This window comes from Glandiceps talaboti, chromosome 8 (assembly GCF_964340395.1).
Source record: "Glandiceps talaboti chromosome 8, keGlaTala1.1, whole genome shotgun sequence".
NCBI lineage: Eukaryota > Metazoa > Hemichordata > Enteropneusta > Spengelidae > Glandiceps > Glandiceps talaboti.
Window position 1 is genome coordinate 8820967 of NC_135556.1, and position 16860 is coordinate 8837826.

At 35.5% G+C, this 16860-nt stretch overlaps 2 protein-coding genes across 2 annotated transcripts; one reads left to right on the plus strand and one right to left on the minus strand.

Annotated features, from left to right (window-relative positions):
• Positions 1-59: 59 nt before the first annotated feature.
• On the plus strand, positions 60-4272 carry LOC144438935 (NTF2-related export protein 2-like). Its single transcript, XM_078128162.1, has 4 exons — positions 60-78; positions 1145-1231; positions 2074-2218; positions 3240-4272. The coding sequence occupies exons 1-4, from the start codon at positions 67-69 to the stop codon at positions 3395-3397; spliced, it is 402 nt and encodes a 133-aa protein (XP_077984288.1). The 5' UTR covers positions 60-66; the 3' UTR covers positions 3398-4272.
• A 1973-nt stretch (positions 4273-6245) lies between these two features.
• On the minus strand, positions 6246-16748 carry LOC144438629 (protein SGT1 homolog). The gene is made up of 12 exons (XM_078127738.1): positions 16721-16748; positions 16553-16601; positions 14815-14905; positions 13806-13875; positions 12969-13093; positions 12339-12379; positions 11944-12140; positions 11609-11705; positions 10958-11065; positions 10392-10479; positions 9465-9658; positions 6246-8590 (listed from the first exon to the last, which is right to left on the minus strand). The coding sequence occupies exons 1-12, from the start codon at positions 16735-16737 to the stop codon at positions 8486-8488; spliced, it is 1182 nt and encodes a 393-aa protein (XP_077983864.1). The 5' UTR covers positions 16738-16748; the 3' UTR covers positions 6246-8485.
• Between the last annotated feature and the right edge of the window lie 112 nt (positions 16749-16860).

The window sequence follows — 16860 nt, forward strand, 5'->3', positions numbered from 1 at the left end:
GGCAAGTGGTAATCTAACCTTTGACCTCGAAGCCGGAAGTATAAAAGAAGCACGGGAGACACAAGAATGGCGGCGACTGTGAGTAGAAACCGTTCCCCTGCATTCTGCAGTGTGTGGCAACCTAGTCAAAAATTCATATATAAAAACTTGAACAAGTGATGTTGAGGATCATTTCCAGGCCCTCTTCGTGTGTTACATTACCTAAGGACGTTGAAGTGTGATTAGTAACAATAATTTTGATTGTTTTTGAGTACAGCATTGGCAATACATGTAGCGTTTCTGGTACTCGACTGGACGTGTATTAGTATATTACGGTGTAACGTAAATACACGACATACGTACGCGAGGACGTACCACGCCATAGCTATCATTGTCCCCTATCATTCACAAGCCTGGTAGGGCTAAACATGGATGTATTAGTCTCACTAATACATCCATGGGCTAAACAACACGACGTATCTTACAGTTTAAGCGTTTCCCTGATCACAACTTCCTTTTGACCGTAGAGGTAGAAATGTTACGATTAAGCAAAGAGCTGACAGAAGCAATTAGTAGACGTGGACTGAAAGCAATGGGATATGGACACACAGTCCTGCTTGCAGACAAAGTACGGGACTCGATTCTGACAATGTCCAAAACAAAGGAGGGTATTACATGTAAATATCACATTATCAGAATCGAGTTCCGGCTTTCTCCGTCTCCCACCACGACTAAAGGACACATTTGACTAAATTTATAAAAATGTGAAAGGAATATTTACAAATCGAACAGAGTGTGAATGATGAAATTACAAAATAAACCTACACCATACAATGATGGATGTATGGCAGAGACAGTTTTGAGTATTGGGTATATTCAGTAGGTCTATAGGGGCTATGTTATGTATCACTCCATGCCTACCAAATAACATACTCGAGTCAGAGTTGCCTCAGCGCTATTGTATCATTGTATTAACAAATATGTTTATACACATGGAGTCTGAATATAATTTTGAGCATATTTTAGTTAAACTTATTAGATCTATAATATCAGAACATAGCAGAATTTATGTTTTTGTGTGTAACAACTATCACTTTCAAAATGTTCACCAAATCTATGCAAAGAATAAGCCTAATTAATACTTCTTTTATATTTTTTTTTGTAGGATTTTAAAAGTAAAGTTGACCAAGCATGTGAGGCTGCAGAGAAATTCCATAAACTGTATTATGAAACGTTTGACAGAAGACGAAGTGTAAGTGAGAAAATAGCATTCTTTCTACATGCTGGCTTTTTACCTCATAATACTAAGGGGTCAAAATAGAACTAGTCTGGAATATTGAATCATTCTCCAACATTCCCTATAGTGTAGTGCATGGAGCAAAGAAACATGGTTAGTAATTATCAGTACCTGTAATAGCTTTTTACCTCGTACTAGGGAGTCACCATCAAAATAGAACAATTTTTTCTTGCGTGTACCTATAATACTGCGTGCGGAGCAGAAGTCTTGGTGTCGACCAAAATTTGAAATGATCGACATTGCTATTTTTATGACACTCATATGAAATGAAATTTTATTTCAAGTTACAAAATCCACACATTGTTTAGTTTTAGTTTTGTCAGATTCATTGAAGATTTTGACCTTTATTTGGTGATTACCACTCCATATAGTTAGAAGCGATGATGATTGTGACAATTATCAGTGTCCTCTGTGAAAGTTATATATGTATCACTGGGATGTAGATAAGGGCCGATAGTTGGCAAAAAATCTCCGGCTACTTTTTCAAGTGTTTATGTATTATTTGTTTCACTCACTAGACTATATATATCCATTGTTGGGTAAATTCATGGATCTCCCCTCGTGCTTATCACTGCCTACTTTTCCAATTTTATCTGCAACTTTTAAAATTAGCTACAAACAAAGTAATCACGTCAGATAGATATGTGTAGCAAGAACAATACATTAGGAAGAAATACATTTAAAAGTAAGAATTTAACATCATAGCCTAACAAATTTAGTTGTACCAGATACTGTCCTTGAAACCAGTCTTGTAAGGTTAACACAGTTATAGCAATATTATGTCTGTTATTTACCAGAACCTGTCAAAGTTATACTTAGACTCTGCATCACTGGTTTGGAATGGTAATGCTTGTAATGGGTCAGAGGAAGTAGCCAAATTTTTCGAACAACTTCCAACAAGTTCTTTCAAAGTGGACACTTTGGATTGTCACCCTGTTTTAGGTAAGTATTAGCCTCAGTGTCTTCACTTACATTTATTCATCAAAGACAGATGGGGGTCGGATGAGAGTTCTTATAAACTGAGTAATGGTAAGAATTGATCCATCATTAGATTTGTTTATAGACTTTAAATAGCTCTTATAAGTCAGTCAGTAAACCAGACATTTAAAGTTATAGTGCCTTGTAATCATTCTAAAAAAATAAGGGAAGTTTTTACCAGGATTTAGTATACATATGAAGTCTGAAAATGGTGTACATTGTGTTCAACAGTTACAATGAAATGAAAGCTGAAAGGAAATAAAGGTGATATTTCCAAAATACAAATGTACCTGAATAATCATAGAAATGGCTGAAGTCCAGCGATTGTATGTCTGTTGTGTCAGCAAGCTAGGGAGTCTTCTGTGTCTACGTGAACAACTTGTGCGTAGATCTACAATTGATCATCCCTTATATTCAGAATCACACAAATGAAAATGGAACATAAGAGAAACATGTTTATAGCAAATCTCTTTCATACGTCATTGAAAAAGAAACAGGCAAATAAAAAATTGGGGTTTTGATAAAAAGCTAACAATTCCTTTAGCCTATGTTAAAACATTTATTTCTGACATTTTGACCTTACACGAAAAGGTTTTCTTCAGAGTAAAATGTACATGTCTGAGTTCTGCATTTAGCAGTGAAATCAAAAACAGTAAATGCCAAAGTTGGAGTTATATTATACTATAGAGAATGTTCATAACAAATTTATGTCTGGCGTTTGATGGATTCACCATCGTTGTTCATCACATGGCTGGCTCTGTAATCTAGCCGTCTCACGCTAGTTTTAATTTTGTTCTCATATTCTTTGTAATGTCTCACACCACCATCTACATTGTATAATTTATCTATAAAACCAAGTCGATGACTAAAGTGCCCATTTATCAGTGTGACAGGTTACATGAAAGGCAGTATATCATAAATCATTAAGATATATTTAGTACTTAGACTCATTTGATACCAGCAGCATTATTTTTTTCATTTCCAGAGGAAGCCACTGGAGGGCGCATTTCAATATTGGTAACTGTGAATGGAACAGTCAAGTTTGACGGAAGTAGAGTGAATGGTTTCAATCAAAATTTTGTTCTGACAACCCAGGACTCTGTGTGGAAAATAGCCAGTGACTGTTTACGTTTCCAGGAATAAGACTGCAAAAATAGCCAAGTGATTGTTTACGTTTTCGGGAATAAATCTGTGGATAATAGCCAGTGACTTTACAATGCAATGAATATTGAAATGAAGCAGTGACTGTGTATGTTCCAAGGAATTAAACCAGTATTAATGATGTGTATGTCTGAAGACAGGTGGCTAAAACTTGACCGAAGAAAAGGAGAGAGTTAGAAGAGATGAAAACGGACAAGGGGTACCATCCAGTCACTGTTTGCAGAAAGATTGCCAACTGTGCAACATCCAAAGAAATGTTTGAGTTTTTAACTACATAGTGAATAGTTGTGGAGATATCCAATCTCACATGATTCAAATCTAATCTATCATATCAGATAACAACACAGCAGAATTCTTGACAGCTGGTTTCTTTTATGACAAATATTAGACTTATTTAGTGAAATCTAAACAAAATACAGATATTCTGTAACTTTATTAATCTTGAATATACACCATGTCAGAGCGCCCTCAAGCACTGACCTACCCCTCTCAAACGAGACTGGAAAGAGAAGAACGGGGAGGCAGAATGGCAGAATGGACACATTTTACAGTCCATAGCTTTATATGGTATATATAAATGACTGACTGCATTAAAAGTGTTGGTAAACTCTATAAAACCAATACTCGTGGTTTAAATGCAATCATTCTTGGGTGTATTTTATATTAAAGGGACCCAAAATAGTTTCAATTTGTTTTTTTATAAATGCAGGTGACTGGTCGAAAACACTGAACACACATTCACCTGGAAAATTTCATAAAAAGACAGTACACAAATCATTGTTGCTTTCAAATGCTAAGTTTAGAAAAAGTTTTGGTAAGTAGTTTTTGAAGGCTTGAAAAATTAGACCAGGTCAGTCATGTCATATTTTAAAATAAAAATCCTTTGCATCAATCGAGTAACACCTTATGTACTTGATCACATGGTATACTTAGTATTGGATTGTATTCAATTCCTTATTTATACATGTTACATTAAAGACTCATGATTCAATCCCACATTCTCACATTATTGCTATCTTAGCAGTAGTGCCATAAGAGTTCGATAACATCATTCTTTTGGTCAAGACCAACTTTTTCTGTAAAACTGCCAGATAACTTGGTTTTTTTTTAAACCTAAAGGTTGGGTCTAACAAAACAAATTGTTTGGTTCTGCTTACCCGACCCCCACCTAGTTTCTCAACCCCGACCCGAAACCTTTTTTTTTTTACATAATAAAATCGTTAAAATAGTGGTCTCGCAAGAAATATTATATGCGAAAACTGACATCAACTTAAAAAACAATATAAAACTGTCATTCCAATCTGGAATGGCTATACATCTGATGAGAAGAAACCAAGAACACAGAGACCATGTGGAAAATAACGGAAAACATAACTACCTGAATTAGACACTCATATATGAATAAAAATATTAAAAAATAAAATAAATAAAAAATGTACCTACCTCACCTATTCTAAAATTTAGCGTAATCGTAACCACACTATTTTTGTTATTAGGCCTTAGCAGTAGTCATAAGAGTTTGATAACATTATTCTTTTTTGTTAGGACCAACTTTTTGTGTAACTCTGCCAGAAAACTGTGACACACCAAAATGTACATGCACTGGTGCCACCATCCCATAGTGATGCATTTTCTTGCCTTTTTGATCTTCATTAATTTTGACAGGAATGAACCATAGACCTTGACACACATGTACACCAGTACTACTGTCCCCTATTCATCATGTATTCTCTTGCTGATTAGGTTTTAATTTTAAGCACAGGCAATTTTTAGGTGATAAATTTCAACACTAATTAGCAGTGTGCCTCCTAATGATAGCTAAATTTTGTTGTTGTGAGTCAAAATGAGAAAAACCGGCATTTCTTGTGAGTCACCACATAGTAAGAGATAGGGGAACACCAAATTTTGGGGCGTCACTAGAAATTGTGTGCGTCAGTGTCGCGTCAAATTGGCTTAGAGGTCACACTGTACCACAGTATGCATTTTCATTGTTGCAACCATAGACGTTGAAAAGAGAAACCAGTGAAATGGTTTCTTTCTTATTTTCATATGCCTCAGAATAGCTGTACATATGGCTACCACACCCACACACACAAAAGCAAACAATGAAAACATATTATACATCAGTAATAAATTAATTCATTGGAAACAAAATCGAGAGAGAATTCAATTGAATTGAGAGGTGAATACAAATGACAAAATATATTAAGTAAATTTGTGACAAATATTTATCTCACTTTTTAGTACTTTTATTTAGCTGCATTTTGGCAGTTAGTAAGGGACAATCGCACAATGTCACACGAGCTCGATAAACTTCATTTGTTTAGGGGGAGGGGGTAGTAGTGTGATCGCTACTGTTTTCCTCATGGTTTACATCATCATAAACGTGTCAATGTTGCACTTGGGAGGGGTTTTGTTCTAAAGGAACCAAGTTTGTTTATTGAGCTTTTTTCTACATTATTCGATTGTCCCTAACACGAATGACTTATATACACATAACAAGCTATCCTTTCATGCTGTATGTATGTATGTATGTATGTATGTATGTATGTATTTGTATGTATGTATGTATGTATGTATGTATGTATGTACGTACATGTACGTATGTATATGTGCAAGTATATGTATGTCTGTCTGTCAATATGTCATTAAAGCTTTGTAGAAGTGAAAGAACTCAAGTAGGCGTATCGAGAAGGCACCATCAACACTTCCTAAATTCTGTTACAGATGGCAAGCTATATGAATTTGTACATTACATGTAGCTTTTCCCAAAATGGGACAGTCTGTCTGTCTGTCTATGTCATAAATACACACCATACACTACACTATAATCAGTGAATTGCAAAAGGCTTCTTTTATTTTCACTTTACAAGCAAGGTAGAAATGATTGGAAACAATTAAATTACTGGTTGATATTTGAAGTTAGAATTGCATTCAGATTGTAAAATACCACAAGTAGGCTGTAATGACACACTAAATATACACGTTTCAACAGCAGCTACATACTAAATACTACCACAGTAGATACAGCTCTAAATCCAATCTGTGTTGAGGGCACCCTTGTGCATTGGCGAAGCCCTCTCAAAAAAAAAGACAAAGCTGATGCAACAACATGACATATCTTACAGTTTAATATACATGTTCACATTGATATCCTGTTAATATTTCATAGTCTGAATATGATGACGGCTAGATTGTTAGTGTACTGATGACTTTAAGCAAATTGGATAACCACGGGCATTTCTCAGTCTTGCGCATTATGAGTTTCAATTCAGGAATTTGGCTTCTGGAGTTTGTGTCTAAAAAAATTATGTTCGAATTTGGCCAGGTCTGCGAGTCTTTAATTAATAAGGAGACAGTTATGTTTCATATTCATTGATCTGTATTACAATACAACTGTTCCTGGCTTACTTTTCTGAAGGTTAGGATATTTTCTTATCAGACCATATATTTTTGTTGAAAATTTTTCGGAATATGGCAAAATACCTTAAAGCATTGTAACTGACATCACGTCTATGATAACATTGATTGTGTGTTTAATACTGTAATACCTATATGAGTGTATAAAATAAATTTGATGTCTATCGGTCACCAGTACAGTGTTATATTACAATTCATAGTCCTGTTATTGGAAAAACAAAAGAATGTATAGTTTCGCCACTAGGGGTGTTGTTCAGATGTACTTTTTTTGACTGGAAAGGATAGTCTGAATATATAGTATCATGGCAGCAGAAGAAAAAAGTGAACTCTAATTATGTTTTGTTTATTCCCATTATATTATTTACGATTTTCCTGTTATATTTCATCATATTTGAGTAAAAACACAGTTTTGTTAATTTTTCCACCTGGCTAGCCTATTTTCCTTTACTTTTGACCGAGTTAACTAAATGTAAGATTTTGAAGTGTAGTGACTTTGATGTGCCAAGTCTGTCCACTTCATGGTTGGATGTCCATACATTTTCATCCTCATTTCTCCAAAATATTGGGTTCCTTCAAGCAACATTTCTGTCAAAAATGATCACAATGGATGACAGGAACATGGTACATCGTCTTGTTATAATATGAAGGCCTTGTACGGTTTCCTAGTCTAATTTTAAATCTGATTTAGAAGAGGGTCTTATCTGCTGTCCATAAACTATGTACAGTTTTTGTTCTATGTGTGTATTCAAATGCTGACTTCTTGTGAACAAGACTTAATTTCACCAATCAACAGTGCAACAAAATATCAGAGTCTTCCAATATTTCAACGACTAACAGCCATCTTCATCTGGGAATGAGGCAATGACCTCAAAAAATGTCATGACCTCAAGCCTAAGGTGATGTAAAAGTTAGAATCAGTTCCCCTGGGTCTCCTCCCATAGCAATGGTAGGTACAGATCATTGTATCATTCTCCGCTAGATGAAGATGGCCGTTAGTCATCAAAATATTGAAAGACTGTTATTTTGTAGCAATGTTGATTGATGAAATTAAGTTTTGTTAAGAATTCTACACATTGAATAAAAGTATTTGAACATTTATTTCTTGTGATTTAGGAGAGTATAGTTCATACAGCTCTTAACGTGTTGGATATCCTCGACAGCATTGTCACACCCTACACATGCTTACGAATATGAATTCAATATATACTAAATAAAATGTCAGCCATAAAACGAGCACAAATTGTTACCGGTGTTTAATCTACCAGTTCTGTGTCAGCCAGATGACATTAGAAGCATCTCCTCATGACGTAAACCAATGAGAATGTTGCCGTCTGACATTGCTAAACAGGATCAGCCAATTACAAAGGGAAACATTTTCTGATTGATTCAACCATGATTCACCTCACAACATTGCAGTATCTAAATGGGTGGAACTGATATTACATGAAATAGTAAAAAAAAAATTGTGTTTGAAAACACAGCCATTGGCCATATTACTATGTGTGTGTGTTGGGTGGGTGAGTAGATGACACATCTATACAACAGCATTGGAGGGTTTGAACCTGACTACATAAAAGCCATGTACAGCAGACATAAAGCAAACAGTAATGTCTTCTACATCAGATTTATAACTACTCGACAATCTGCTCCTTATTCCCAATCCTTCCATTCCATGCCATCTGGTGGTTTAACTTCTGTCTTCTTCTTAGCGATGTCTTGCCAGTTGGTACTCAGCACAGTACCTCCTGATTCAGACTGGGAAGAATAATACAATGATATACAATCAATCCACATTTATGTAAATCAAACGTGTACAGTATTAGGAACTCTACTTGTACATTTCAACAACTTCACAGTAAACTCAATAATGTGTGAAAGATACTAACTTTTGTTGCTATCAGAAAGGTGCAACGTTCCTATCAAGTATGAAATCAGATGAATACCATGATGTTAAAAGCTGAAAAAATTTGTTTGAAGATTAGATGCAATTCAAATGAAACTGAAAGTTACAGTGCTAATTTACAGCCCGACAATGTCACATAGTAAATTGCAAAACATTTGCTTCAGTACTTTTTGAGATATCAGTGGAACAAAATTTCAGCACAGACAGACAGACATCACCACGACATTACCTCCCATACGGGAGCTAAAAACCATAACATGCAGATGTTTTAATAAATTAGAAGAAAATTAACATATACCCCAACCAAACACAAATATAGTAGTCACAGTACAGTGTTATAATCTTATTAATCAATATTTTTAGCTTTAATCACTTGTTGTCCTGATTACACTAAATATATCTGCCTGTACAAGTAGTTACTAAGAATTAACCAGTGAAAGTAATTCCATTCTATGAGTGACCTAAGGGGCATTGTCAGTACAAGTCAATAGACAAGAAGTGACAAGGCCCCTTAAGTCATTTGTATTTTCCTTGGCTGGACAAAGAGAAATATTGACAAGGTGATCTATATAACCATACATCCTGAACATACTTTATGAAAAATAAATAGCAATTTGGAAGACTAATGACATAGACAGAGGTTTTGACATAGAACGCCCAGGGTATAAAACCCTTATTTTTGGTTCAAACCTGGTTTGTGTGTGTGGTATAATGTATCATACTTACAAATGATTTATTCATTGCTCTCCTGACTTCATCAGTGCCATCTGTATAGATTTGTTGAAAGAGTTGGTTTAGTGCTGCGTCTCCCTCTAATTTGCTGTCTTTTTCCTCCTTTTCCACATCTTTTGCCAGTTTATCCCAGTCTTTTCCATGGTGACTTGATGAGGGGTATTTGTGGACGTCATCCTGACTGATATCTATGTGGAATACAACATTGCCATGTCTTATAAAAGAATGATGAACTGCAGTTATGATAATTTCAAATTATGGTTGTAACAAGTTCTGTCACTGGTTTAGAATTCTTGTTTACCTAAAATAGAATTTACCACCCACCCTCAGTGACGCCACAAGAATTATATGAGACCATTCTTTGTTCTAGACTAACTTTTTCTGTAGTTCGACTAGACAACTGTTTTTCACACCTAAATTTCAATCCTGATCTGAGCCTTTAATAGTCTACCATATTTGATGCTAAGGTTTGTTATTTCCACCAGAGATTGCTTGCAATGGTGCACACACACACACACACGCACACGCACGCACACACACACACACACACACACACACACACACACACACACGAATGGTACATTTTTTTATTTTCACTGCAGTGCAATATCAAAAACATCATTGCATACCTGCATGTAAATGATATGCAAATGAGGATACAAATGTTCGTTCTACACAAAAGCGTGTGATCGCATATTGTCATTTTTATGGAAATTTGTTGTTTTGGATAAACATCTGCAATAATAACAGAACCCCACGTAGTGTAAGTGAAGTTCCAGTGTGGGTACTCAGGGGTATTAGCACTCGTGCTTGCAATGTTTTCTGTTGCAGTTTCATTCGCTACACTCGTGAAAGTACTGCATATACCCTAAGTATGCCACACTTGCACTTACACGTCACAAGGTTTTGTAACATTCTTACCTGCTTTCTTGATGACTTTCTTCTCTTCTGCTGGTGCTTCTAACATATTCCACCTCAGACCATCAGCTTTTTTCAACTTTACCTCAATCTAACCATGAGAAAAACCAAGGTTAGTATGAAAATAATAGCTTATTTTTTTTTATCGCATATTTGCAAGATTGAATAGTTACTAATGACAAGTATTCTGTATTCTACTTCATTCACGAGCAATGTATGTATACAAGTTTAATAGTAGCTTCCATATTTCAAACTCTATAGTTTTGACTGTCTCATTATCTGCAACCTTTTAGAGTTAAGATAAGTCAGCAGAAACTTAGCATATCACATAATTATGATATTCACGGTCATTTGTACAGAGGTCACATTTCTGTATATTACGCAAGTCATTACTTACTCCAGGAGTAAATCCAAATTTGGACTCGTGAATCAGACAGGGGGTAATCACCAAGTCTGTACAACATTTACTCTGGATTTGGGAAGGACTGTCATAGACATCCAAGTGTGTATGACCTCCCTCTGTATTTCGTTGTGTAGATAAGCATAAAAATGACTTTATGTAACATTACCTTGGTTGATAAAACTTTATGAAGACTCTTGTCTGGAACAATACAGTGTGCAAGGCTTAGATCTAAATTGTAGTTGGTGTCTGTGGGAAGCCGCACTGATGCACTAACCTACACGAAAAATGTCATTTCAACTTTATTTTAACTCAGTTTGTAGGTGTACAGGATTTACATGAATGATTTGGGATTTAGCTATCATTTCAGTTGTTCTTAGACTAACAGTACTCTACAGCAATGCTTAGTAGTAGTGTATCATCTCAATGCTTATATGATAACAACAACAATGTAGTGTGTAGTAATGTTGGCTGTTGACCAGGATAATCAGTTTGATTAAAACTCAATCATTATCAATCATTCTCCACTACATTATCAAACAGTTACACAACTATGCAAATTTATGTTCTATAATTACATCTTTTTGAATATATTCCACTTGCCTTCATCTACGTTGAATACAAATCATCAAGTTCATCTTCTTCCTTGAATATTGAAAAACCCCACACATGCAGACTCACACGCACATGTATGCAGGCACGCACGCACACACACAAACACACACACACACAAACACACACATACATACATACACACACATACATACATACACACACACACACACACTTCATTGTTATGTTAGTTAAGCTAATAACTTACTGTTTTATCTGTGTACTTTAACGTGACATCTTCCTTCTTGGCTTTTTTGATCATAATAGTGATGACAACATGCGTCTCTGTCTGGTACCAATCATACCTATTTATACATACATACATGTACAATAAAAGTCACTGTAAATGTACTTGCCACTCAGGGGTGAGATCAATGATTCAATGTAGAATTAACAGTCACAGTACTGGATGTCAAAGACAAGAATCTATCAACCCTACTAGTTCATGAATGTCAAATGAGCGTAAGCATACACACAGGCATGCATGGATTTCAGATTGTAAATCACTCATATAATACTCAAACTGGACTCTGTATACAATACCTGATTTTTGGTGCTACTGGTGGTTGAGATACAGGTGATGCTGCTGTTGTTTCATTCGTTGTTTCCGATGGTGTTGCTGTAGATGTTTCTGTTTGTACATTTGATGTTGATTCTGTCTGTGTATTTGATTTTGGTTCTGTTTGTTGTGTTGATACTGGTGTTGAGTCTGTACTACCACTTGCCACACCTACAATTGGCTGTACATACATGGAAAGATGATAAATTGATAAATTAATGGTTACAGGTAAATGTTGGAAATTAAAATAACAGTACTGACTAATGTATTGCCCATTTCTATAACTTCAGTATAATTGAACTTGTAGAGTTTAGAATATTGCCACTGCTTTCAAATAGTTGAGGTACAGACAAAAAGGATCAAATATTCAACACCTTACCTTTCCTTCTGCTGTAGGCCCCGACTCTTCCATTTCTTCCACTAGAAAGAAAAACAGTATTTTTGTTATGGGTGGTTATGTACCAGTACATTTGTAGGTAAAATCTACCGAAATTCCCTGCGTGTTTTACCAGGGTTCCCCAACATCAGCAAACATGTGGAAGGGTATAGACTGAAGATGTGGAAGTCATTAAAATCTAAATTTGTTGGGTCTTTATGAAGTTCCTTTTACAGCAGTGCATTGAAAACCAATGAAAGTCATCAATGATAATAATATAAATTATATAACGCTTTCCAACACTGCTCAAAGTACTTTACAATAGTTTCATTGGCATGGATCTATAACGGGACAACAGCCCTTTATACTTCAACTCCCTGGAAAACACACAATCAACTGCAGCCTCAGGAAGCACATACATGTAGGGTTAAATCATTCACATAACAACCTCTATCCTACCAGGTACCCATTTATACAGCTGTGTTGACTGGTGACAAAATCATGGTTGAAATCTTGCCCAAGGACGTACTTAAACCATTCAGTAACAAACAACCATGCAAATTTCAAGCCAGACATTCCTAGCATTCAACCATCATGACTTCACAAATTGTATACATAGGTGATGTTACTCACAGTTAAGTTCAGCTTCACATTTCCTGATCCAAGTTTTAAATGTTGAATCACTTTGATCTAACCTTTGACCTTCCATGAATGCTTTCCTTGCATCGTCATATCTCTCAAGATAAAAACATGCAGTTCTGAAAAGTAAAACAAAATATAGACAGCATTGCTAAAATTGAAGTCCACTGTAATGTAATTCCATAAACCCTCACAGTGGGTGAAGGGTCTATGGTAATTCCTAACATTTGATTTACAACTCTAGTGGCATGGTCAATTAATTACTTTGTTTTTTTTAATGACATCAAGCTAATGTATACTTTGAGTGGATGAAGTACCTACACAGAAAGTCATGATACATCCCCATTATTACAAAGTGTTTATATGTGTGTTAAAAATGACAAAATGAATTCACCAATCACAATAAATCTTGTGTTACTGGCTAACACATCACACCTTTTTTGAGTATTTCTGAGAGTGATAATGTCATTTCAGTGACAAAACCACCTATCTTCAAATCAAATTTATGCAACTGAAATACATACAACTGTAATACAATCAACAAAGTGGCAATGTTGTGTGATAACCAATTTATCCTATACCATGGTTGCCCAGCTGATACCTGTGGCAGACTGTTCTAGCATTCATCCGCAGGGCAAGACAATGGTGGCGATTCATGTGGCTGCTAATGTTTTCAAGTTTGTAAATCTGCCACCACACAAGCCTTTGCAAAGCTTACTGTATTGTCTGTATTACATGTCTGTACTTCCTGAATGATATCTCAATATGTAATATTTCCAAGTGTTCATATCGCTGTTTATTTGTTTGTGTTAGGTTTGTTTGCTTACTTACCCTTTCCTCAAGTATGCTTTAGCATTATTTGGTACAAGATCTATTGCTTTCTGTGCATCATTGACAGCATCTAGTAGTGAAATAATAACAGAAAAAGTTGTATTTACTGTCACAGAACAAGAACTGTGCTATTTATCTGAAGGATATAAGTACTAAGGAGTCATGAATATTCCTTGTTCATTTAATACATATTCATGTCTGTTAAGACCCATGATGCAACAGTTTATAACTGCTAGAACAACAGAGGTGAAAAAAGTTTCTATTTGGTTTTTCTTGGTAATCAAGACAAATTTGATTTGAGACTCCAGAACCCAAAGTTGTTGAAAATACCTTGATTTCCTGATTTAACAGAATATGTATGTCATAAATTGCTACATAACTAGATTTAACACCCCATCCTTTAAAGTTTCTCCACTTTCAACAGTATATGTAATCTGAACATTCTTGTTAATCATTCACAATGTATTGCATGTACAATACAATCATCTGGTCTTGCATTTACAAATTCAAGCATGGCCCTAGCCATTGGCAAACATTACATTAAAAATATTGTACTGTTTTGGGATGGGATGAACATTCCGAACTGGTCTGATTCTGTATACTATTAGTAATTAAGTAATTACTATATGTATTTTCCATCTAGTCTATGCTTATTGTGCACCATTGTGCCCTCTAAGCCAATTTGACGTGCCACTAACACAAATAATTCCCAGTGACACACTAAAATTTGGTGTTCCCCTATCTCTTACTATGTGATGACTCACAAGACGTGGCAGTTTTTATCATTTTGACTCCCAATAACAAAATTTGGCTATCATTAGAGGGTACACTGGTGCACAATTATACTAACCCATGACATATGCCCATTATGTGATAACTTAGGTTAGGAAAGATATACACATATATAATCCATAAATAATACATTATTACAAGATAACTTCATACATTAACAGTAGAATAAATACTTCCAAAACAATGTTTATTTTTACACATGCGGTAAAGTACTCACTAGGGTATTGTTCTAATTTGATGTATGCCTGGGCTCTCTTCAGGTAATACTCTGCATTCTGCCCATCCTGCTCTATGGCTTGTTCATACAACTGCAATGCAAACAGGTGACAAATCAGCTACAGTTAGACATGACAATTCACCAATATTTGAACATACTTAGGTCAAAAATAAAATTAACTGTTTGGTTTCTGGTAACCCAATCCAACCTAATTTTCACTGCCGACCCTAAACTTTTTTTTTTAGGTAATTTGAAAATAAAACATCAAAACGCTGTGAGAGAAATAGTGAGATTTGATGACATTTTCTTCTTGTGATCAAAACAACATGGCAGATACAGTGTAGCACACAATGTTGTCTCCATATCATACAGAAAGTGTGAACACATCAATGAGAAATCTCTGTTGACTTCTATGTACATTGTAACAACCTGAACCAGACCAAAAAATAAAATTAAAAAAATTCCCATTGATCATGTGTTCGCACTTTTCTGTATGATATGCAGATGACATTGTGTGCTACACTGTATCTGCCATGTTGTTTTGATCACAAGTGACAATCATCTAAACAAGATATAATGTGACTGTGACAGCTGCCCTGGGCTATCTTCAAGTAATACCTCTGCATTCTGCCAAAGTTCAAGATAATATTCAAGTTCCCAGCCCTTTAGACCATCAGAATTTTCAGGGACCCCTACCCTTTCATACCCCAAAGTCCAAATGTCAACATAAGCTCAATTTCCAGTCTTTTTTTCTTTGCACACGAACACTCTCTGTACTAAGTCAAGTACAATAGCAAACAATAATATTTCATTCATTCTATATGAACAGTAAGAGGTTGCCTGAAATGTCAGCAGCAAATCAAGAGCAATCACTGTTCACCTGTGTCCATCACAAGAGTAGGTGACAGCTGTGTGATAAATTCCACAAGGTGTGCACAATATATGCACAACTACCAACCAACTGTAATTTTTAGACTAATGTAATGTAATCATCTGCACCAGAAGTACTGATCCCTATGACTTATTTTTACAGTGCAACCATTGATAGTGTACCAGAGCGAACAGTGAAATTAATTACAATTTAATTTGTACCCCCCCCCCCACCTTTTCATTATGTGCACATAGTTACTGAAGTATTGCAGAACAGCTGTTTACTAAGCCCAAAAAAATTGACAAAAAATTTCACTATGAGAGATATCATGAGATACACATGTAACTGTTCACTTGGTTTCATAGGGGAGGGGGGGGGGTATTCACAATCCATGTTTTGCTGATAAAAACATGGATCTTTTACTTCACTATTATACTATGGGCATGCAGTGCAGGAGATTTGTAAAAAAAAAAATAACAAAAAATACGACTTGGTACTTTTTTTTTTATTTCTCTCACGTCTCCTGTGACATGGAGATAGGTCGGACTCCAATATTCAAAGCCTAGCCTGTGCCCATGATTTGGCAGATGTGGTCTCAAAATGTGTTTTGGTAAAACGAAAACTAAAAGTCGATCTATTTTTCAGAAATTGTCGTACGGTACCAAAATATGACGACTTCACACGTGTTTAACACTGTGTGGGTCAGATCTACCGAACGGAGGGCAGGGGATCATATTATAGAGATATCGTGTGCCCCAGGAGCACGGTGAAATCACCTTCTAACGTGATCAATATCCGCGATTTCTAGAAACTTCAGCTTTACTATGAATCGGACGATTTAAAGTTGTGGACATTGTCAAGTGTTACCTTCACTGCTTCTCCGTAATTCTCGTCAACAAAGGCCTCGTTTGCTTTACTGTAAGAGAATGGGAAAGTTATTTAATTTTGGAAACTTCGCAATGTTTAGGCCAGAAAATTCGAGCACGAAAAACCATGGTAATAACAGTAAATCACAATCATTGCACTTTACGTTACCTGAAGAGCTCCGCCATTTTGCATCCGTAAGGGATGATGGGAAATGATATATATCTTGTTACTAGATTTTGATATAAGCTCAAATTAATTTTCTTGTTTGGTATTTTCTTTAAAATAATCTAGGTTAATAATCATGACAA

Bases quoted from the DNA above. Each gene is read 5' to 3' on its own strand.
- LOC144438935 (XM_078128162.1), top strand. The intron at 1,232-2,073 runs GTAAGTGAGAAA...GTTATTTACCAG, and splicing joins CGTTTGACAGAAGACGAAGT to AACCTGTCAAAGTTATACTT. The intron at 2,219-3,239 runs GTAAGTATTAGC...TTTCATTTCCAG, and splicing joins GGATTGTCACCCTGTTTTAG to AGGAAGCCACTGGAGGGCGC.
- LOC144438629 (XM_078127738.1), bottom strand. The intron at 10,480-10,957 runs GTAATGTTACAT...TCTCATGGTTAG, and splicing joins ATAAAGTTTTATCAACCAAG to ATTGAGGTAAAGTTGAAAAA. The intron at 8,591-9,464 runs GTAAGTATGATA...TATTCTTCCCAG, and splicing joins GAGCAATGAATAAATCATTT to TCTGAATCAGGAGGTACTGT.